Raw genomic sequence first — 24557 nt, 5'->3', positions numbered from 1 at the left:
TATCTAAGAAGTACTTCGTCTTGATGCCCAAAGCCAAGAATATTCTGTTTATTTTTAATTTGGTTTATTTGAATAGAAGTCTTCACAATAACTGCACTCCTCAGTTAATTCCTCGGTCCAAATATTTCGCTAACATTCAGTACTTTCCAAGCAATGTGTCCAAGTTGTGTTACACCATAATACTAATATCCTCCAACCTTCAAAATCCAGCTAAATCCTGTCTTAACAAAAGGTCTCTTGCGAAGATGTGACTTCCTTACTTCAACTGGACGTTAAGTTTCATTTTTCAGCTGAGTTTCATTTTTGTTAACCCTTTCCTATAAAAAAAAAGTGATCAGCCCTATTTCGATGCTTATCTAAGGACGACTTTGTCCTGATGCCCAAAGCCCAGAATATTCTGTTTATTTTTAATTTGGTTTATTTGAATAAAAGTCCTCAAAATAACTGCACTCCTCAGTTAATTCCTTGGTCCAAATATTTCATTCATTCAGTACTTTCCAAGCAATGTGTCCAAGTTGTGTTACACCATAATAATAATATCATCCAACCTTCAAAATCCAGCTAAATCCTGTCTTAACAAAAGGTCTCTTGCGAAGATGTGACTTCCTTACTTCAACTGGACGTTAAGTTTCATTTTTGTCAACCCTTTCCTATAAAAAAACAGTGATCAGCCCTATTTCGATGCTTATCTAAGAAGGACTTTGTCCTGATGCCCATAGCCCAGAATATTCTGTTTATTTTAAATTTGGTTTATTTGAATAAAAGTCCTCAAAATAACTGCACTCCTCAGTTAATTCCTTTGTCCAAATATTTCGCTAACATTCAGTGACACATTTTAATAATCTAACAGCGGACATCTGAATCCATGAGCATTTGGAAAACCTGCAGAAGAGTTCAGTCCAACTGGACATTGTCTGGAGGCTGAAAAGCACAAATTTGTGTCTCGCTGAGCAATGTAAAATGTAAAAATGTAAAGCTAGCGTGGTTGCGTTTACTGGACCAGTGGTTACAGTATATGCAGTTGATTATGGATAGATAGTATTGACTAAGTGCTTTTCACAAGTACAATCAAATCTCAGTGATAAAAAGTTTACAATAGTTTGTGTTTTTGATAGATACACAGCTGTAAAAAAAAATACTGGATGATATTCAAATGTTTCATGGTAGTCGATTCAAGTCTTCCTTTGTGCAACTCTTCTTTGTTATTCATTAGTCATAGTCACAATTTGCACACTCTGTTATAAGCATGTGTGTGCTTTACATTTTTATGGAACAAATAATGAACTTCTGAGCTCCATAACGGTGTGCCAGGATGAATTTGCTGTGGAAGAACTGGAGGGTGGCACAGTCTGATGGGTGAATTTTATAGATGGTAGTTGTGGTTTCCCTCCTGCACCTACACTTGCTCTTGCATAGATTTGTCTTAAAATGAGCAATGATCTTCTATCGCCAGCTGTGTTTGGAATCACTCTGCGCTTTTGCTAATTATTGGGTGCTTCGTCAGATTTTTGTGCATTGATTCCGGCAAAGAACATACTAACTAGAAAACTTGGATTTTGATGCTAGAAGTAACCCCAAACACTGTACTATGTCCAAGATTAACTGATGTAATTTGGATTCCTCATATCCATTCTTAAAAGTACGAATGGAACAAAGATCTTGAAGAACAGAATCAGCACAGGCTGCCGATTGAAGTTCAAATTTTTAACCAGTTCCTTGTTAATGTAAGCCATTTTAAAATTAAGAAAATTAAAGATGCATCAGTGCACTTATGTATCCTGCAGGGCATTTATTAATTGTTGCATGTGTTTCAAAGAGTGGTAGGATTCATGATGGCTGAATAAAGGCAAAGGTCCTCCCCCCCATTATCCAAGAAGTGCGTCATCAAACGGTCACATCTGGTACTGTAGCTGCCATTTTGACAACTTCTGTTGGATACTAAGGATTAAAAGAGTATGAGTGATTCCTAACACTGCCGGCGTCATCCTGAAATGTTCAGAGACGGTCTCCAGCATGGCAGCTCTCGTCCCCATGGATGATGAGCACTGGGAAGAAGAAGGCATCCTGGTAAGAAGGCGGACGTTCTCTCTGGTGGACGCTCCCGTCCTGCTCGGTTTCTTCCTCCTGTTCATTGCCACCTTCCCCCCGCCTCCTCTCCTCCATATCTTGCTCCTCATCCTCTTCGCCTTCTCCCTCTAACACTCCTCGGGTTTCCTCGTCGTCCTGCCTGGACCCCAAACCCAGGAACCCTCCGGTGCTCCCTCCGCCTGGTGCATCCTCCCGACTCCCGGCCAAGCCTCCCCCCATACTGCGTGAATGCAGCAGGCTGTTTCGCCTCCCTGCCCCGAGCCTCCCTAATGAAAATCCACTTCGGCTTAGCACCAGCCGGCCCCCGATTCCACCTACGCCCTGCCCGGCCGCCCTCAAGCCGGCCACGGTGGCGTTGAGCAGGGCCGTGGTCCCCATGGGAGCCCTGAGTCGGGAAGGGAGACTAGAACTGGACGAGGTCCGTCGACATTGAGGGCAGCTTTGAAGGAGGTACGTGGAGTTGAAGACCACAGGCAGGGCTAAGGGAGGCCGGTTCCCTTCCAGGTTGGGTGTAGCGCACGGAGGCCCCGACACCGGCGTAAAAGCGGTGGGGTTTGTGCTCCCGTTGGCGTCCAAGTCCATGAGCATGGCCTCGGAGTAACTGGGGACCAGCTGCTGGTTACAGCGGATGTGCCACTCCAGTTCCGTCATGTCAACCGTGTTGACCCGGGAGATGGCTCTGTAGCTGGACCCTATCAGCCCCGGCCCCAAAGCCGCTCCGTTCTCAGTCCCCCCTTCGGCTCTGCAGACCCCTCCTGGCCCGCTGACCACTCCGCCTAGATCCTCATCCTCGCCGAACAACTTTTCCACATGGTAGTGCACGTACGCCGTGCGGTATTCAGACACCACGCGCAGTGGCCATGAAAGCAGGAACGCAGAGGCAAGCCAGAACACCCTGTACCTGGAAAACCACGGCTGGTGTGTTGGGTCCGGGAATGCCAGGATGTGCTCACGGAAATCCACGTTCTTTAGGTGCATGCCCTCCCGTGCCTCCATGTAGTCGTCCAGGCCTTCATTCTCGCCGAAGAAGCGTGCTCGCTTGGGGGGAGAGCAGAAGCCATTTGAAACATTGTGAAAAAACTTGCCTCATTCTTTAAAGCAGTTCACTATGCACTCTAAAATCGTCCAGGTCATAAATGACCCATAATGGGGTCAAAAATAGACTGATCATTACTTGGATCAACTCAATTCAGATTAACCCAGAGTCCGACCCGAATTTCGGCCCGATGTTCTGTCAAAACTTCCTAACTTACGAGATGTCCGATCATAAGCTGATCTGACGGCAAATTTGTTTTCTTTATAACGCAATGGAAACAAAACTTTTACTGATGATCTAAAATGAGGGTTGGCATGCAAATATAGACTGCTTGATTACCTTAGTCAACAAACAGCATGCTAAAAAGAGACAAAAAAAAACAAAAACAAAAAAACATAGCTTCAAAGCTACGTCATAAAACAGTACTTTGAAGCAGTGAAAGATTCAAATGAGACTAATAATAACAAAAATCACAAGTAAACACCGCTTTCTACTAAATATATCATTGCTTTTAAAGGCACATATTATAGATAGGACAAAAATTTGCACATTTCCCGGTAAATTGCTATCAGCATTGTGCGAAATTTCAGAACACTGGGTCAGAACCAAAAGGTCAATCATTACGTTCGAGTCAGGTCAGACTTTTCTCTCGACAACTGTGCGCTGGGAAGTTTCGAGGCCGTGTATAGTTTTGGCCACCTAATCACAACACATCCATCCATTATCTGCACCGCTTATCCTCAGTAGGGTCGCGGGGGTGCCGGAGCCCATCCCAGTTATCTCCGGGCAGTGGGCAGGGGACACCCTGAACTGGTTGCCAGCCAGTCGCAGGGCACACAGGGACAGACAATTCGCTCGCTCATTCACACTTAGCGACAGTTTGGACCGGCCAATCAACCTGCATGTTTTTAGAATGTGGGAGGAAACCTGAGTGCCCGGAGGAAAACCCACACAAGCACGGGGAGAACATGCAAACTCCATACAGGAGGTTCTATCTCATGACCTCAGAACTGTGCCGCACACGCGCTTACCACTGCCCCGCCGTGCTGCCCTAATCACAACACATACTTTACTAAACTGTTGCAATGTCAATTCAAATACATTCTTCCTGTCTCTGTCTATTATCCACCAGTCATTGTTCTTCTTTGTCTCTCTGCTTCTTTTTCTTAAAGTGCTGCTGCTGTTGTTTATGGTTCAATTTCAACCTGTCAAAATGGCAGACGACCTTAAAATGTTCCCGTCAACTCTTAAAAAAATCCATCCATGATTAAAAATTGTCGGTAAATATAATCTCTGTAGACACAGAAATATAAAATATGTAAATGTAGTTTTGTTTAAGTCTTCTCTTTAACTCAGATTTCGTTACAAAAGACAGTCTTTAATTTTGTCATAAATTACCTTTCTTCTCACAATTAAAATATAGCTCATTTTATTTATGTGTTTAACACATACATACGGCGCACCTGACTATTGGGCGCAGGTGCCCTCCACTGCGGCCGCCTTACAACAGACAAGCGTACAAATATGCGTATTTTAAAATACAGCGGGAGCAAAACTGAGGTTTATTTAGGTATTGATTAGAAATTGAAACAAACTGATAAAACAAAACTGTTAAAAAGACAACCGAAGCGGTACGGGGTCAGAAATGTCTACTGCTTGACTCTTTCTTCCAGCTCAAGCCACCTTGCCTTTTCGCGGAAGCTCAGCAGCGTTTTCTTTATTTGTCTGAGTTTGATTTTCAGCCTCCTCCAACTTGCGAACCTTCGATACATTAATCTTCAATTCTCTCCCGGATGCTCGGTTTAAATGTTCTTCCATGTAGTGTGGAAATCAGCACAACACACTGCAACATCTATTCCCCTCTGTGGGTTTCCTGTCTGCTTGATACCCGGGAAATGCCGAAATATTATGAGGCGATATACTGAAGAGCACAAATTCACACAAACACATGTAAGGCGTATGATTTAAGATCAGATACTCTGAGCTCCATAAAAAAATAATATTAAAAAACACCGGGCAGCCCGCTAGTTGAGTGGTTAGCACGTCCGACGCACAGTTCTGAGGTCATGGGTTCAAATCCAGCTACAAACCTTCCTGTGCGGAGTTTGCATGTTCTCCCTGTGCTTGCGTAGGTTTCCTCTGGGCACTCCAGTTTCCTCCCTCTTTCCAAAAACATGCATATAATGTAAATTGGCTAAATTGTCCCTAGGTGTGAATGAGCGAGTGAGTTGTCCGTCTCTGCGTGCCCTGCGATTGGCTGGCAACTAGTTCAGGGCTTTCCCTGCCCACTGCCCGAAGACGGCTGGGATAGGTTCCAGCATCCTCGCGACCCTAATGAGGATAAGCGGTGCAGATAATGGATAAAAGGATGGATAAAAAAACACCATAGCGGACGAAAAAACGGAAAGCATTTAATAGACGTAAAGGGAGGTTTTGCATTTAATTAATATTAAATCAACTCTGTTCATCCTCCAGTGGCAAAATAACTTTTGAATTGCTATATACGCTACGCCCTTAACATCCATGAGTACTTCCACACACACAATGGACACATTGGTGTCACGTGTTGTCTTGTGCGCATGCAGAATACTAGTGGCGTTCATTTAAAAATCACAGGAGATCGTATAGAAGTTGTATTTAGTTGAAAATGTGAATGATTTCACCCGAAAATCGGAATTGAGCATTAAGCTCTGCAGTGTGAATCTAGCCTTATATACTCATGCTATGTGAGCTATATCCGCGCACAGGGCGCATTGCACGATTTGAGGAAAATCTGAGACTTTTATGTGCCCCTCCGTGTTCATTTTACCTCTGAAAAGTGATGTGTCTCGGGGACTCGCATGCTCAAAAATCTAGGGGTCCCAACAGAGATCTATGGGTCCCCAAAATTTAGTGTTATCGAGGTTGAAATTGTAAATCGGTGACAAATATATAACAAAAATCTATATATTCATTCAGTTTTAATCATCAAATTATTAATTAATTTTCTGCATCAAATTATTGTTGGTGATATACAGTACCGATTAAAGGGATAACCACAAACCTGTCTTTTTTTCATTTTCTCCTTTTATACTTCCTTTTTTTCTTAAACTTCTTTATACAACATAATAATTCGTAATAGAATAGAATATAGAATATACCTTTATTGTCATTGTTACAAAATGGGTTAACATATTGTGACAATTAAATTGGGCATGACACTCCAGTTCACACATTCACAGTGAGGTAAAAAACCCAAGAAGATAAAGAAACAGAGAAGATAAGGTTATAAAACAAGGAGGATAATGGATAATGCATCAAAGCAAGTGATGAGTTGAGCCGAAAAAGCCGGTTCTCTAAAAAGAGACGGACTTTTCACCACACAACTCGAGATCGGCGTGCAGACGAAAACTCGAACCGCGAGACCAAAACAACATCTGCCGGATCTGCCTGACGAAAAGTTTTTTTTGTTTAAAAAATGTAATCGGGTAATAATGACATTTTTGTGTCAAAAAAGTTGGGTCCCGGGGACGCACGTTGATTTGAGACTATGCGTCGCCAGCGAAAATGATGCGTCTAGGACGCAGGGACGCGGGCAAACAAGAACACTGGCCCCTTATGGTCGTAAGAATACGCTTATTGGTCAGGCTTGAGCTTTAGTACCCACAGCCCTGGGTTGGGTCGGGCTGGATTTTATAGACCTGATGTTACCTTTAGTGCCATTCAAATGTAATGCATTTGATGTCCTTATCCAGAACAGAATGATTTGATCCTTTTTGAGTTTTACCCAAGCAAGTTCCAAGTCTTGTAGAGTCAAGTCAAGCCTTCAACGTACCTGGGTGAGATAGGCGGCTTCGGCACGTGCGCTCGAGAAGCTGAGGATGAGAAAATTTGGCGCCGTTCACCACAACTTGCAAGCAACAGAATGACGGACGCGGACGCAATCTCCGGACACGGCGGCTTCACCTGAAGCACTTGGTGAAGCGCAGGCGGACTGCCGCGTGCAACTGCAAGTCCAGCAGCTCCTTGGACACGTCTTTGACTCCGTAGCGGGTGTAGTCGAACTCGGAGCTGGAGGCGTGAGTGTTGACTCGCTCGTGGTATACCTGGATGGCGAAAACAAATACGCAATTGCAAAATGATTTTTCCTTGTTTATAGTTCATTTGACACTGAAAACAAGTAGAGAAGACATCAATGGATTTTGAAGGAGAACAAGGAAGACCCCCAACCTCAGATGAGAAATTCCAACCTGTTCTAAGAGTCAACATCGAATTCAGAGATGTTTTTGCGGAAACTAGAAAATTCACCTGTGTCGTGGTGTATGCATCTCCATTGCGGTATCTTGTCACCTGCCTGGTCCTCCTCACGTAATGGTAACTTATGGCCTTCCACCAAATGCACGGCGTGGCCTGCTGCAGCCTCTGCACACGCTCGTACACATCCTGCATGCCCACAAACAAGTAGTTTATTTTATTTTTTTTAACACCAAAATCTATATTGAAAATAGTTCCAAGAAGTAAAGCGAGAACTATAATCACCGTAATGATTTAAATGTAAATGGTGTTTCACCTAACAACTAATTGAGTATAGTCTGGTAGGTTTTTATTCAAATACCTCCAGTATGGCCGCACAACTGGTCTTTAAATTTGTCCAAAGACTTGCATGTGTCTCTGAATGTTTCAAGAGGCCATTGTACACTTTGGACTAGGACTCCCATGCACGTTTCCTTTTTTTGTGGAGCAGCACTTTCACCATCATGGAAATATACTTTTGGGCGTAAAATAGAATTTTAAATCAAACTTGGTGCTGGAAAATTTGTCCTTTATGTATAGCGCTTATCAGTACCAACTTGTTTATGACAAATTATTTCTTAAAATTTTTATTAAAAACAATGTTTTTCATAAATTCAAGAGAAATCTGATTAACATACATTTATTTGGGTAATTATTATAATCTCTAAGTTGCATAAAACAGTGAAATAGGATGTCATCTCAATATGTTCGATAAAATAAATATTTATATTTTCCAAACAGGGCAGCACGGCGGCGCAGTGGTTAGCGCGTGTGCGGCACAGTTCTGAGGTCGTGGGAAGCTCCTGCGTGGGTTCAAATCCAGCTCCCGGCCTTACTGTGCGGAGTTTGTATGTTCTCCCCGTGCTTGCGTGGGTTTCCTCCGGGCACTCCGGTTTCCTCCCACATTCCAAAGACATACATTTCAGGTGAATTGGCCGATCCAAATTGTCCCTAGGTGTGGCTGAGCGAGTGAGTTGTCTGTCCCCTTGTGCCCTGCGATTGGCTGGCAACCAGTTCAGTGTCCCCTGCCCACTGCTCGATGATTGCTGGGATGGGCTCTAGCACCCCTGCGACCCTACTGAGGATAAGCGGTGCAGCTAATGAGATGAGATGAGATATTTTTAAAACAATACACTATTAAAATATCTAAACTAATCAGAAAAAAATACAATTCCATACATTGTATTCAAAACTAAAACATTACTCTAAAACAGGAAGTTTAACTTTAATACAATCTATAGGGTTCTCTTATACCCCCCTTACGCAAAAATATATTTCCCTGGTATGCAGACTGATAATACAGCAGCACTCACAGGAGTTCCTTACACTTTGCGAAAAACTAATTTTGTGCATTTGAAAATTGTTCACAATTCTTCATTGTTCCTATATTTTATGTTATAGCCTGATTCCAAAAAGGATAGGATCGTTTTTTTTCCCTCTCAAAAAGTGACACACAACACGCAATAATGAAAAAAAAAATGTTTTTGTAGATGTTTGCAAATTCATTCACACCTAAAAATAAATATGAATACCCTATATTTTATGTTGACAATATCTCTGTATTATTTGCTCTCATGTAGGTTTTGGATCAGGGGATGGTGTCATAATAGTCTGTGGTTTGCAATAATCTGTGGTCTGTGCAGCCCTTTGAGACTTCTTGTGATTAAGAGCATCACAAATAAACTTAAATTTGTGCACTTTTAATTTAGTGATACTTTCATGTACCACAAGAGAGAGTCAGACTTATCATTACACAAATATTTTTTATTTCTAATAAATGTAAGTGTTTAAAAATCAAACCAAAAGGCACTTTGACAATTGGTTTAATCTGATCACTCAAAATCGTATTCTATTCAGATTTTGATATTTCTAATCTCACAAATAAGCAGAAAACCTCTTCTCCAAAGATTCCAATCAATGATAACAAATTAATCGCTTTACCCTACCTCTTAAGTGTTTTAACTTTTTTACTCCCGAGGCCACTTACAAAAAAGGGATACAAAAGCTAACTACAGTATTTAATTTTTTCCCCATGTTTAGTTACTGTAATTCACCATGCACACCTTTTTTGTTTTGTTTTGAAACTGCAACCCAAATACCTCGCTGTAAGATTACAATCCAATAATAGAATAGTCATCGTCTTTGATACAAACGTGAAACACTGTATACCATGAGATTAGACATGGCACTCCAGGGTAAAACGTGTATCAAAGACTTTGCTAGGAAAACAGAAGGAAAATGGGCAATAAAGAAAAGAATTATGACGTAGTGTTTAGAAAAATTGGCCGAAGTTATAATGATAATGCAAGAGAAATTAGTATGGAGGTATATGCAAACAGGAAAAAAATGGATTGGTCAAAGCTTTCTATTAGGATCTGTTGGATTTAAGACTCTCCTTTAGGATAAAGAAAAAATAAATACATCTATCACCAATTTCATACCTGTCAACCTGTACGGTTTTGCCGTACAGAGTAAGTTTATTATGCATTTTAAGACATGTACGACGTACGAGAAAATCTGTATGGAAAAACTCTAATTTGTCAATTATGGGTACCATCCGGTATACACTGACTATCACGAAACGGCAAATCAATCAAGTCCAACGAGTTCGCCGCGGAAGCTTCTATCTCGGTATCGTTTTTTCGTTGCAAACGAAGCGAGCGGTTTGATTTAGTGAAAGGAAGTCCGTCTCTTTTTAGAGAACCGGCTTTTTCGGCTCACTTGCTTTGATGCATTATATTACGAATTATTATGTTGCATAAAGAAGTAAAGAAAAAAAGGAAGTATAAAATACAGTGAACGTCCAAGCTACTTAATTTTTGAACTTTTTTTTATACTAAACCTCATTCATGTCGAGCAGCTCAGGATCTCACAGCAAAATGTTAATTAACAATATATATCATATAACGAAAAACATGCACAATATAACATTTTAAACTACATAAATAAACACGTTTGAAAAAAAAAATGGTGTAAGATTATTTTGTATTTTGTAAGGGAAAATACGACAGTTTGTAAGGGCATGGAGGCGGGGAAGTTGACAGGTATGCCAATTTCTTTTCCTATGGCCTGGTTCCTGAGAATTCTATTTCAAACAAAATCAAGCCAGAAACTCAAAAATCTTGCCAACCCCTGAGCTACATCAACATTCAGCATATAAGATGAAAAGTAATTCAGGAAATGCGTCTGGCTGGAACCTACCTGGAATTCGGCGTGAGCCAGCATGGCCGTCTTTGAGAAGCAGTGCCAACACTCCACCAGGTAGACCACGTAAAGCATCGCCAGGAAGGCAAGCGGGATGTAGAGGTAGCCGCTGGAACAGGGACTCTCCAAGCGCCGCACGTCGTTGTAGAAAGCGGCCGAGGTCGCGTTGCCGTCCGAGGGCGCCACGCGAACGGGCGAGGAGCTGAGCACGGGCACGCGGCACACGCCGCACCACGCCAGCGTGGCGAAGCAGCCGAACATCAGCAGCGTCAGGAGGAGGCACTTCCAGTGTGACTCGCGGCACAGGGACGCCGCCGCAGACTGCCGGATCGGACGTTGCTGGACACACCCGAGGGACGCACTAGTCAGGTCATTATATGGATTACACGGCGGATTTATGTACTCAGTCCTTGTATCAACACAACATTGCCCTATAGCAACAATAAAAACGTGTTTTTGTTGGTTTTAGTGATTATTTTTGTCAATATTTTGTGTTATTTTTTTTAATAACAAGCAAAATGGCCCAGCGTTGGTGGGATGATAGAAGATTGGATTCAGCTGCTTGGAGTAATTGGTGATGCCGCAATACCCTATTGGGCTACCCAAAGGCGGTAGAGTGTGTGAGTGTGTTTGTGAATGGGTAAGTGTGAAGCACATTGTAAAGCGCTTTGGGACTTCATAAATGCAGATCATTTACCATTTACAGACCAAAGAAAAGCAAACCACACTAAAGCAGTGTAGCACATTCGACATATGGTCAGAATGCCGTTTTGCAACGTCAAGGAAAATGATAAAACAATGTCAGAACATGTGAACTAAATGCTATACTTTAATTCAATTATTCACAGTGACTGAGTTATCTGATAAGATATGGGCATGAAATTTGTTTTCTTGCATGTGGAAAACAAAGGAACAGACTTGTCAGAGGGGTGGCAGGCCCACATACCCCAGGAGGCCGGCGCAGTGACCCAGGTCACCTGACACCTTGCAATTCAGTTTGAAAAAAGCCAGCGAGCGGACAAGAGGTCTGGCTCAAAAGGGGCAAAAAGAGTCTCTGAAGCCAGTGAGCCGAGTTCCGGCCACACAAGACAAAATCCAGTCCTGTAAGCAACCAAAAAAGGTTCTGACCAAGTTCCAGCTCAACAAGCAGCCAGAGAACCTTGCTGAGCCAGCGGGCAAGCCTAATTTTTTTAACACTGCACACTAAATACACAAAAGGTCTGGAGCGACATTGTTTCAGGACAAATAGAAAGGGACGCCTAAAAAGTTGTTACAATAACAATCGTGAGTACGGACTCCTGCAAACTAATTTAATGATAATCTTACACTGAATTGGTGTATGGTGCTTGAATCTACATTGTACAGTAAAATACTTTAAAAAAATCTGAAAAGAGCTGGACGGAATTTTGTTACTCTTTGCCGCCCTCTCCTGCCTTGTGTCCTTTTTGCAGCCTCAGTCTGCCTATCCATGATGCATGTGCAAGCGCATGCATTTCTCAGACGTGCTTAAATAAACTCTTCTTTTTTAAATCTTTTTGGGGTTTTGGGTTGGAGTTTGGTCTCTATCAGGAGCAGGATTTTTCTTACTTTCACCGTTTTCATGCTGCACTGACATTTTATTTAAACTTGCGGAGTAGAGCATGTGTTCACTCTCCTGCACTCCTTTAATTTCCCATTCCTCAAGCTTAATACGTTCCACCCCGAACAGCTCTGATAAAAGTAAGATAAAGGCAGATAGGTAAGGTTGAAAATAAAGCATAAGGGTTCTTTTAACAAAGTTAGGCATCATTAACGCATACTTTATAGAAGAATCATGTAATTTTAACTTTTTAAGGACACACCACTATTAAATTAACACTCACGAGTGTTGAGCCCGCAGCCCGGCGGCGCAGTGGATAGCGCGTGCGCGGCACAGTTCTAAGGTCTTGGGTTCAAATCCAGCTACCGGACTTCCTGTGCAGAGTTTGTATGTTCTCCCTGTGCTTACGTGGGTTTCCTCCGGGCACTCCGGTTTCCTCCCACATTGCAAAAACATGCATTTCAGGTGAATTGGACAGTCCAAATTAGGTGTGAATGAGTGAGCGAGTTGTCTGTCCCTGTGTGCCCTGCGATTGGCTGGCAACCAGTTCAGGGTGTACCCTGCCCACTGCCCGAAGATAACTGGGATGGGCTCCAGCACCCCCGTGACCCTACTGGGGATAAGCGGTTCAGATAATGGATGGATGGATGGATGGAGTGTTGAGACCGGTGATATTGCAATGTGAAGCAACCGATGTAAACAGAACAATATAGAGAACTGTGCTATTCCTGTTGGGTTTACATTTTGTGTTTGTGATGTTTCAAACTAGCACTGGGAGTCCAGACAATTACAATTGACATGGCGCAAGCATCGTTGCCGAAAATCTTTACTTGGTAAAGGGTGTCGCGTTTCCTGGTGTGTAAAGCTTGCGGTCGTGACGGAAACAGATGCATTAGCACCCTGAATGCATCACGGCATGAGTGCTGCCAATTACACACGTGTGCACGGTTAATGCTTGGACTAAGTGCACGCGGCCTCACTTGCACTGCTACGACTTCCTAAAACCGTTTCTTTCTGATTGATAGAAGGCACGTCAGAGCCCGGCTCGGACATGCCAGTGAATAATTTAGTCACAATGGATGCTTCCTTACTTTTTGCAGCGTGGTCAGCAATGCGGCCTTATGGATGCTCGCGACTTTACGAGTACGCTTGAAGGGCACACCACACCGAATGCACAGCGATCGATGGCTCTCAGCCGAGATCTATTTAAAATCATACAGTGGGATCTCAGTTGGCTGGCTTGTCTTCTATCTGCACGCCCTCCCACCTTTGCTTCAGTCTGATTCTCCTTCCTTGAATTTTTAACTGCTTCCTCCTCCTTTTAAAGATTTCTTAATTCCGTACACTCAGATTTCCTTTTTCCGTGTGTAGTTGTGTTCCTCTACCCTGCCCAAAGGCTAATGCATTCGTCATGCTAGCAAAATGAGCTTCAATTGTATCAGTACAGTAATCCCTCGGTACATTGCGCTCCGGTTATCGCTGGTACACTGCTTTTTGGATTTTGAGTTGCATTGTCTTTATTGTCATTGATATCAGCGTATCTCGCATTGTGTTCTGCAGCAGAGAGCAGACAGCAGATGCTATCACGGGGGCAGGTTGTTTGTGTGTGAGCTGGGTGGGCAGGGCAGGCGCACAAGTCAATGAGTCCATCTAAAACAAAAGGCAGAGCATGTCGACAGCTAGCTTTTCACGGCTTGTTACATTAAAAAAATCAATTTAATTGGACTCTGAGGAAAGTCAGAAGAGCGCAAAGAAATGCTGATCACCAGCAGGTGCTCTGTGGATTATTATCCGGTCCGGTAAGAGACTAAGGCGGCGGTGGGAAAGAAGGCAATAGCGAGACTGTAGGTCCGCCTACCTCTACGGCTAGCCTACCATCTCTCAAGAGCCACCACTGCCGAACCTGTACATCACCAACCCCCGCTTGGATTTTAATCATAGCGAAGACCTGGCTTAACCGGAGGATACCCAATACCAGTGTGCAGCCAGCCAGTCTCTCTTCGCATCGCTTTCTTACACTAAAAGGAGAAGTTATATTTTTGTTTATGACAATAAAGACAATCCATTGACTGTAATTGTGTGTTCTGTTTTTATTTGTAGATCTATCGTTGTTATTTTGTTAGTCGTATAGTCTCAGTCAGTAAGGGCGTCATTTTCAGGTAATTTCAGGACTTTCACGTTTTAACTACCATAACCGAGACGTTACAGTATTTTCCAATTTTTGCGTCGGTCAGAACCATCATCTGCACGCTTATCCTCAGTAGGGTCGCGGGGGTGCTGGAGCCCATTCCAGCTGTCTTCAGGCAGTGGGCAGGGGCACACCCTGAACTGGTTGCCAGCCAATCACAGGGCACACAGAGACGGACAAGTCACTCACTTGTTCACACCTAGGGACAATTTGGACCGGAAGATTAACCTGAAATGCAGGTTTTTGGAATGTGGGAGGAAACCGGAGTGCCCGGAGGACACCCACGCACGGGGAGAACATGCAAACTCCACACAGGAAGGTTTGATCCCATGACCTCAGAACTGTGCCGCACACACGCTAACCACTGCGCCTTAGAACATGTTGGAATTTCTTATCTGAAGGCTTCTCTCCCTGTCCTGTCCAAATACTGGCTCCCTTGTCAGTATTTGAACCCACTCCTGTCTGTCCCCTTTTGTCAGTCCGTCTGCGTATCTCAGTGAATACTAGGCAAGCCTTTTTCGGACCCGAGTCCCACCTGTCCCGTTTTTGCTCCAGTCTGTCTCCGGGTACGACCTGTTTTGCTCCTGACCACGTCTGTTCTCTCGTCCCGACTTACAATCTCTTTTTGTCCCCCGACTACGGCTACTCTACCGTTCTGGCTTACGACTAGCTTCAGACCACGCCTTGCTCTCCCAGTCCCGGCTACCGGCCCCTTTTTTCCGTACCTGACAGCGGCATCGCTCGCTACGAAAGATCCACTTCCGCATTCGGAGCACAATCCAAATACGAGAGCGACTTGCTTCCCGCTTCAAGCGAACACCGTATCGTGGGCGCAGCCCTTTCTCTTTCCTCAAATAAAACTTGTGAGAAACGTAACGCAATTGGGTCCTGTTTCCATTCTGGTCCTGACAGAATGTTCAGAACCCATTAATGTCTTCTCTCCTTATTTTAAATGTCTACTATAGTTTAAACTTGACACTAATGCTATGTAAACACAAATGGTTGTGGATAATAACGCTCAGTAGGTATGAGGCAGTGATGTATAAATGTATATTTGAATATTATTTTTTTTTTTAAAGGCAATTATGTTTGTGACTTGAATAATGAATATATTCAGGGTTACATTACATGAAGTATTAGTTACACTTATTTTACATACCAACTAAATTTAGTTACATTTATATGTTACATAAGGCCTTTTGAGGACAGCCATTACCCTTATTAAAATGAGTTTGACACCCCTGCTCTAAATGAATAAAGACTACTTAAGAACTTTTCATTTATCTCGACTCGGCATCCTCAGCCGTGGTGTGACCCGAGCAACTATAATTAGAAAATCTCAGCACGTGGGTGGCCGATGAAAAATCGGCCTCCTCAAAGGCTGCAGAGAAAGCTTTTACACAGGGCTATCAAATTTATGGTATGCGGGCTGGACCCAGCCCTATGGATGATTTAATCCAGCCCCGTTTTACATTTCTGGGGATGTCAAAATAAGAAGTGAGTCTCAAGGTCATTTCTATCATAAATTAGGATTTTTTTTTTCTAATGCATATCAAATGCTCCCTCAGGAGGTTAAGCGGTCGTTTTGGGATTAGGAGGTAGCAGGTTCGATTCCCGGCTCCTCCGTGTTATATGTCGAAGCGTCCTTGGGCAAGACACTGAATCCCTAATGCCCCCGATAAGCAGGTAGTTGCCTTGCATGGCTGACGCTGTTATCGGTGTGTGAGTGTGTGTGAATGGGTAAGTGTGAAGCACTTTGTGACGTAAAAAGCGCTATATAAATGCAGACCATTTATATTTACTCTTGCCGCTAGAGGGTGGTAAAGGATATACTCTCCGCTTTAGTAGGCTTAGCCTAGTAGTTTGAACTGATGTCATCTAATCTTATTCCCCATGCACTGCTAGATTTTTTTATTTTATTAATTTCTGTCACTGTTGCCATGGCGCCCAATTGGCCCCGCCCATGTGGCGCCAGCTGCGGCTCGTTAACAGATTGGCTATCTGTCTATTTTAAGCTCAGCGCTGTCACGCTTCCTTTGTCAGCCCGTCAATGAACTTCTGCCCCGCAAGATGTTGGTTTCGACTTCGTCCTGTCCCTGTTGGTATTTCCTGTACGGTACTGTTCCCGTTTATTTTGTACTGTTTAATATCAGTTTTCAGTTTAGTTTCCGTCTATTTTTGTCCTGTTTATTAGTTTCTCCAGTTTTCGTTCCGTCTGGTTTGTCCTTTTAATTTTCGATATCCTGATTCATTATCTATCCTGTCTGTCTCGTCCTGTACGGAATCGACCCCATCTGTCCGATATCAACTCGGCAATTGGAATCGTTCTCGTCGGTCTCTGGCTTCCTGTCTTTCCACGCCAGACCGCTGCCTAGCGTGCATGACTTCCAATTTCCCGTAAAATAAAAGGCTTATGTGAGAATGTCATGCGTTTGGGTCCTGATTCTGGTGTGGTTGCTGACAAACTTCAAACCACTAGGACAGTTAAGGCAAACAACAAATTTGTACATAGTGTTGTATTATTCAAACTTGTCACTGAATATGTTGTCACTATTCCATACTATATTAGTTTTATTATTCACTCATCACTTTGATATTCACATTATCCATTTAGTTGATATAAATTAACTTTATGTATACACATATTGGAAAACATTTACTTGCAGTATTCATTTGACGTTTTAATGTATCTATGCATTCAATGGTGTTCTGAAGAGCCTACCCTTAAGTCTTCCATAGTTGTATCATACCACCTGCAAAATCCAGGTAGATCCAGTCTGAGCAAAGGTTTTTTGTGAAGGTCTGCCTCCCTTGCCTTTGCTGGCAAAATCCGCTTTCAGTTAAATTTCGTTTTCCAGCTAAGTTCCCTCTTTGTCAATCCACTCCCCTTTCCTATAAAAAGAGTGGTCAGCCATTTTTCAATACTTGTCTAGGGAGGACTTTGTCCTGATCACTAGCCCAGAATATTCTGTTTACAGACGATCCCCTACATACGAACATTCAAATTACGAACAACGGTAGATATCAACTATTTTTGGGGGGTCTCGAAAAATATCCGGACATTGGAGCCTCTTTCAAGCTCCTTATGTTGCGCTTGTAAGTACGTGCATGTCTTAGTAACGCTCGTAATAATTCTTCTTTTTCAGTCTTCTTGGGGTTATGGTTGGCATTTGGACTTTACAGACGCTCCCCAACTTACAAACATTCGACTTACGGAAAACGGTAGATACGAAAATTTATGGGGGGATGTCGAAAAATATCTGTACATTGCTGTAAGTTAGATTTTGTATTTTGTGCACCTTTTTCCGAGTACAGGACAGTACTGTAGTGCTTCTTTCTGCAGCTACCGGCGTGTGGCGCTGTGAGAGCTCACCTGGCATCCAACCCGAAGAAAAAAACTGGCTTCTACTTCTTGGTTTGTGTGCATACACACTGCACTGTATCTCTAGCATGCTAAGAACTTTGATATTCAGTATTGTTCAATATTTCGTGCATCCATTCAATATGGTTGGTGTAAAGTGTAAAGAAGAGGCGAGCCGTTTCATTTGAAATGAAAGTGGAATAAGAAAGCTTGATGCGGTAGAGAAAATGGTCAGGACGCTTTTTTTGGCCACTTTTTACCACAGAGGAGGAAGTCGCCTAACTCTTGAAGCTCATCTTCCAAAGGTAAGTTAAACTCAACTCTATCATTATAGAGCATATCATTTTATGAAATGTTTATTTTTTAGTACAACACAATATGTGTTACTTATACAGGCCTTAAACATACAAAAAGTAACAATAAATCAACTTACGAATAAATTCAACTTATGAAAGATCGTCTCGTTCGTTAGTAGGGGAGCGTCTGTATTTCTTATTTTATTTCTTGGTTCTAAAAATCCTCAACTGAACTATTTTCAGCTCTAAATTCTTCGTCAAAATAGGAGGTCAAAATCCCAGAGGTTTAATCAAACACGTGGCGGGACACGGATTGTCCACGCCAACATGAGTTGCCTTTTGAGTTTGAATAGCGTGTTAAGTAGGTTCAGTTGTAAAACGGCGTTAACTCAACTGTTTAAAAATAAGTTTTTCTTATTGTTTGTGTTATGCTTAGAAAAGATCTTGTGCCATCTATGATTAGAACATGTAGGATAGGCTACTAAAGTAGGTTGAATGATAAAGCATAATACTGAAAAACTAGGATACACTAAACAATGTACATTATTTTACAGATTTTGCCAACTTGAGAAATTCTGACATCCCAGCCTTATAAAGTTCGGAAGGGGTTTCTCGTTAACCATCACGAAAATCGCCAATGGCGTTAAAATACGGCCATATCATCGCCGGCCACTTTAATCAGGCATGCTTAAGGACTGTACTTCCCAAATTCATTCAATACATGGATTGAGCAATTAGGGAAAAAACACTGGACCATGTGAACAGTAATATCAAACATCTAGTTGGATCCGGCCATCTCTGTCTGTCCCTCGCCCCCTCATACACCCCCCCCCCCTCCGGAGGAAAACAAAGCCTATGCAACAAGGACAGTACAAACATCTTCTTTGTTCCTTATCCTCACTGTAAAATGTGGACCTGGAGTGCCACGTCCAATTTCGTTGTCACAATATATCCCATGTTGTAACAATGACAATAAAGGTATATTCTATTCTATTCTATATTGTTTTTTGTTAGCGCACAAGGTTGCCTGAACTAGCAAAACCAAGTGTAATAAAATGAATGAACTACACTTGGGCAGCTGACTATTGACTATAGGTAAATGAGATAAGTGCTTGAGTGGAAGGTTGGAGGATGAGGCCATATAGCCGGCGCTGCGCCAGGCCCAAAACAGGAAGTGCGGGTAATGGCAGCGTACTCGATCCCATGCATTAGCCGTTTTCCTGCAGCCTGGCAAGCCAGGAGCAATCAAACGGTATGTTTCTATACAAGCTGAAGGAACAAACGTTTTAATTTCAAAATAAAGTAAGACGTGGGCAAACAATAATTATTAAGAACTATTTAGACCCGTTTACTGCCACTCCTATTTGAAGTGTAGTGTCGAACTCCACAGAAAATAATAACATATGTCTGTGTATTTAACATAGCCACGGGACAGGCTAGCTTAAGGCTAAAGTTGATGAACACCTTCGTTGCAAAAATTTTCACCGGTACAGTAATCCCTCGCTGTATCGCAGTTTACCTTTCATGGTTTCGCGGTTTTTCATACCAAATTTTCATCTCGGATTGTGTTCTGCATTCTGATTGGTTAAACGGTCGCCCCGCCCCTTTTCTGTGCTTCAATATCATTGCGGGCATCTTGACGAACTTACCTTATGTACGCGCAAATCTTTTTTCAATTTTGAGTTTCTCTAAAAGCCATCATGTCTACAAAATCCTCTAGACCCACAAACACTCCTAAAGGCAGAGGAAGATGCTTTCGATCGCCGATTAAACTGGACTTCTCGCAGGGTTCGTACACCTTTACTATGGCCCGATTTAAGCACTTCTAAGGACTTCTTAATCCAATGTTTTAATTTATCTAGTACCATCGAAATAAGTAATCTAGTGTGAATCCTGTATGTGTAAATATTTTTGAGACAAATCTCTCCTGTTGGGTAAAATGACGGTAGCTTATATTTTCAGTTGCAGGAAGTTCTTCCCATTATAATTTACCACTGGTAATTGCTAATTTAATTTTTTAATAAATGACCATACTTGATACACAATCCTTGCGCTAATACACCTTTTTACAGCCCTGTTTAGGTGTAACATGCATCTGTCTTCTAGGGCGCAACCCGTAGGGGGCGATGATGGCTCATAAGGCAATGCCATTCTAACTAATGCCAGCTGCTGTTAATCATCTGTTCTTAACATGCTAATGGAAGGTGAAACTGTTTATTTGATTCTAATTGATTATTTATTTGCCTGTCCCTAAAATGACGTAGGTTTATTTAGGTTTTGGGGTTCTCAATATACGGATAGCATTAATAAACAAAAGCAGGAACAAAGTAACAAACAGACAAGGTGGCAAAAAAATAATCATAAGTCCAAACAAAATCAACCGTGACAATGTCCAAACCAGAAACAAAGACCGAAATGGGAAAGGCAATGAACAAAGTAACAAATACGTGGACACCAAACTACTAACAATATGCCCTGACAAGAAACCAGAAACAAAAACAAAAAAGAAACAAACCTGGCTTGGCAGTGGAAAGAAAATGTCATTATAAAAAGTAAGGATAATTAGGAAAAGGTGTGTGGTGATTGGACACACCTGTGCCCAGTTACAAACGTGGTTGGCGCCCTCTGGTGGAAGGTGGTTTGCCAGACCCTAACACCCTGCGCCTAATTGGTTTAGATTTCGATTTAGTTTTCATATGAACCTACAGTATGTTCAATAAAAGATGGAGTATTTTTCCTTGTACCCGTTTTGCTTGTGTTTATAACAGGAGTCTCAAACTAGTGGCCCGAGGGCCAACTGGGGCTCCCAGTATGATAGTTTGAGCCCCGTGCCTTAATATGAAAGTTAAAGGGACAGTATGTATTATTTGCCTTCTAGATGTCACTGTATTCTGTTGTGCCACTGAAAACAAGTGCTAAAAGCACAATGGAAGAAGACAAGATAAGGAGACTCAAAGTGACCATTATTATTATTATTGTCATTATTACTTTTGAAAAGAAGAGAAACAAGAAGATAAAAAAAGAAAAGACTTGAAAAAACAAAAAAGACCTTTTTTTGTCTTGAATTCCTTTGTTCTATTACTTTCCTTTTTTGCTTTTGTTTCCACTACTTTTCTAGTCCTGCTTCCTCATTTTCTTATTTAATGTTCCCTATTTTTTTAATTCCTTTAAAACAAAATCTTACCCAAATATATGGAAGAGAAAGGGTGCTTTTTACTCACTCATGATTACTGATGTGACTCACCTGTGCCCGCTCAGTTGACGCCAACCACCGCGGGTTCTGATTGTGCTGTCAGTCCCCTTTTGTCAGTCCGTCTGCGAACCTCAGTCTATACTAAGCAAGCCTTTTTCAACCCTGACTCCCACCTGTCCCATTTTTGCTCCCGTCTGTCTCTGGCTACGACCTGTTTTGATCATGACCACGTCTGCTCTTCCGTCTAAGGCCCCTTTTTTGTCCCCGACTACATCTACTCTTCCGTTCTGGCTTACGACTCGTTTCCGACCCCGACCACTCCTTGCTCTCCCAGTCTCGGCTACCGACCTGTTTTTCCGTCCCTGACACCGCCATCGCTCGCTATGGAAGATCCACTTCCATGTTCGGATCACAATCAGAGTACGAGAGCGACTTGCCTCCCGCGTCCAGCGAACACTAGATCGTGGGCGCAGTCCTTCCTCTTTACTTCAATAAAACGTAACGCAATTGGGTCCTGTTTTTGTTCTGGTCCTGATACTTTCAGTCTTCCTTGGACTCATTTTTAGTTTCACTACACATTACAGTGACATCTAGTGGACAAATATAAACGTCTGCCCCTTTAAGAACAGTGGAAAGTTTTTAATCAGCAATGTTTTTAAAGGAAAAGCCCATTTACTTGGCTCGACCTCACCAGGACCCTTGCTTCAGCGGCCCCCAACTTAATTGAGTTAGAGCCCTGGTATATTATCATTTTCCAAATTAAATTCGTTAAATCATCTTCATCCTAAATGTAACTAATTATACGCCAAAACGTATATATACGTTTGCAAAAGCATTGTCCCTTACTGCCAAAACGTAAAAATACGTATATTACATTATAAAGGGTTTGGCACTGCTCATTGGTAAGTATCAAGCCTCTTTTGGGTCGGTAATACGCACGCATCCTTTAGTGATTCGGTTGGAAATGGGTCAGTAATAATCAAAATAATGCTCAAGCATCCCCAAATTCAATCTTAGCACCCCCAAAAAACGACAGCCTTTTTAAAACTCTATTTTCCCTAATAAAAAAACAGGATAGGCTTAAATATAATGGTAAATGGACTGCTTTTATAAAGCGCTTTTCAAGTCACTGAAAACCTACTATAGTGCTTTACAATGTGCTTTACACTTAGTCGTTCTCTCTCCCTCCCTCTCTCACACACACACGAACAGCCATTCGCTTAGATATAATGAAAAACGCTAGCTAAAATATAAAAAAGTCAAACAAACCAAAGATATGAACAACCAACACCTGAAATACAACACTGCTTTGAATCGGTTCAGTCCATTTGATCCGTAGCCCTGTTCCTTTTTCGCCTGGCTAGTGTCACTTACACACGGACATAGTGGCGCAGTCTGTGGAATTGAGGTAAAATCGGGGCCAAAAAATTCACCCCGACCAGACCCGAGTCGCGGGTAAATAAACCCGAACCTGCCCAAACCCAACGGATTAACTTGATTTGATAACCGAGCCCGAAATAAACCCGAAGCTTTGATTCACCGCAAAAGTAAACACGAAGCTCTAATTCGACCGTGCGTACTTCAGTACCAAACTGCGAGTTTCAGCTCAATTACGCAGCTTGGGGTTTACTTGGGATCGAGTCCCTCAAATCAAGTGTGCTCTGCAAGCGCAGCGCCAAGATGAGTTTCAGTGGCGTGCAGCTAACGAAAGTGAAACTGAACAAAATGGCACCGAAAAAAAATCATTACAAGCTGCAAATAGTGAAATATTTAGCCGAAAAGCAAATGTAAGTTTGTAAAGCTTGTTAGCTATTAGCAAGAAGCAGAAATTGTGTTTGACGTGAGAGAGGTGGAAGGAGGAAGCGGCGCGTCTCATTCTGTGGAGTTAAACTGATGGTTTGGTGAGCATTTTCTTCATCTAAATAATTACTTGAGTAAAAGTAAATGCATGCTGTGCAGATCCTCCACAAAGGACGAAACAAAACAAAACCTCAAGAGAAAAGCCCGGCCTGCCTGACTTGATAAATTGACATTTTAAGCCCAAGCCCGGCCCGAAATTCAGGTCGGGTTGGGGCCTGGGCCCAAGATCTTACCTCTACTGTAGAGGCACTGGTGTATTACAGTGAGAGTATGTTATTATGGAAGCCCAAAAGTGCCATAATTCCATTAAAATAAGGATCATTAAATTAATAAAAACGGCCTTAACACAAACATTAAACTAATAAAAGCGTAGGGCAAAATATTTTGAATAAAATGTTCTCATCATTCATTTTGTACAAGTTAAATCACTTGAAGTAAAATGAGAAGAAAGGTTTTAACCAAGCAGGTACTCTTGGTGCTAAGTAGCCCCAAATCTCTAAACCTTAATCCGCCCCTGCTGCGGGACATGCGGCACTGGAGGACCGGAGTGCCAACGTCTGGTCCTAGCTCGACTCTTCAATGACGCGGCGTCCCCACGAAGGTGAGTGCGCCACTCACCAGCATCCTTACCTGCTCTCGTCCCGAGCCTTCGTCCAAAATGGGCTCTCGTGCGGAGGCCCTCTCCTCCTCCGTCCGCATCTTCCTCCCCGCTGCCTCTCCTTTACGATCGGCCACAGGCGGCGGCAGCGTCCGGTTGCTGGGACGTCCTCCCGGGTGGAGCGGCGGGCTCGGTCAGCCCGGTTATCCCATCCGCCGCAAATCGGTGTCCGGTTTCACCCTGGCGGAGCCTGCGGCAAACGGGCATCGTCGAGTCCGTGTCTTGGCGCTCCTCGGTCGGCTACGTCATTCTTTGTGAAGCGGGGAGCGAAACAAACAAACAAACAAAAAATAAACACAAAGTCACTCGTCGTCTTGGAGGTGGCGCAAAAGTGGAGACGTAAAAAAGGTGGAAACGTCGCAAAACGAAGAAGCGAGACAGACGCACACAGCGCCGCTTCTGCTTTTTGCGCCTTGTGCGCTTCGCTGACGTCATTCCACACAAGGAGGCACCGCCCCCCGTTTTCACGTGCGCGAGAACACCAGAGTCGAATTTAATTAGTGCTTTGACAAAAAAATGGTTTCAATATTCTTCCTCTGATATATGTGATCAATTGATTCTGTTTTTAATATTCCACCTGCAAATGAGATTGCATAGGATGCCTGTTCGTTATTTTGACCATTATTGACCCATTTCCAGCCGAATCACTAAGGAATGCGTGCGCATCACTGACCCAAAAGAGCTGGAGTTTGAGGTGAAGGAACATTGTTATGTTGAAATCATGACCGTAACCAGCCCGTTTTGGGGGCCCCGATGCTGTGGAATGCTCTGCCCCTGGGGTTCGGTCTGCAACCTCAGTGGAACGGTTTAAATCTAGGCTTA

General features: G+C 42.8%; 1 protein-coding gene across 1 annotated transcript; it reads right to left on the bottom strand.

The window, feature by feature from the left end:
* Positions 1–1075: 1075 nt before the first annotated feature.
* Positions 1076–24142, bottom strand: LOC148356452 (transmembrane protein 151B-like). The gene is made up of 6 exons (XM_088347831.1): positions 23708–24142; positions 10598–10939; positions 7412–7546; positions 7070–7209; positions 6939–6978; positions 1076–3126 (listed from the first exon to the last, which is right to left on the bottom strand). Exons 1-6 carry the CDS (start codon positions 23774–23776, stop codon positions 1996–1998), a joined length of 1857 nt encoding a protein of 618 aa, XP_088203957.1. The 5' UTR covers positions 23777–24142; the 3' UTR covers positions 1076–1995.
* Between the last annotated feature and the right edge of the window lie 415 nt (positions 24143–24557).

Source organism: Urocampus carinirostris, chromosome 11 (genome assembly GCF_059441175.1).
Source record: "Urocampus carinirostris isolate Australia breed hairy pipefish chromosome 11, RoL_Ucar_1.0, whole genome shotgun sequence".
Lineage (NCBI taxonomy): Eukaryota > Metazoa > Chordata > Actinopteri > Syngnathiformes > Syngnathidae > Urocampus > Urocampus carinirostris.
Note: the sequence above shows the minus strand (reverse complement) of the source record. Positions and strands in the feature narration are given on the sequence as shown.

Bases quoted from the DNA above. Each gene is read 5' to 3' on its own strand.
- LOC148356452 (XM_088347831.1), bottom strand. From the start codon at position 23,776: ATGCGGACGGAGGAGGAGAGGGCCTCCGCACGAGAGCCCATTTTGGAC. The intron at 7,547-10,597 runs GTAGGTTCCAGC...GTGGGCATGCAG, and splicing joins TGGCTCACGCCGAATTCCAG to GATGTGTACGAGCGTGTGCA. The intron at 3,127-6,938 runs GTACGTTGAAGG...TCTCCCCCCAAG, and splicing joins AAGCCGCCTATCTCACCCAG to CGAGCACGCTTCTTCGGCGA.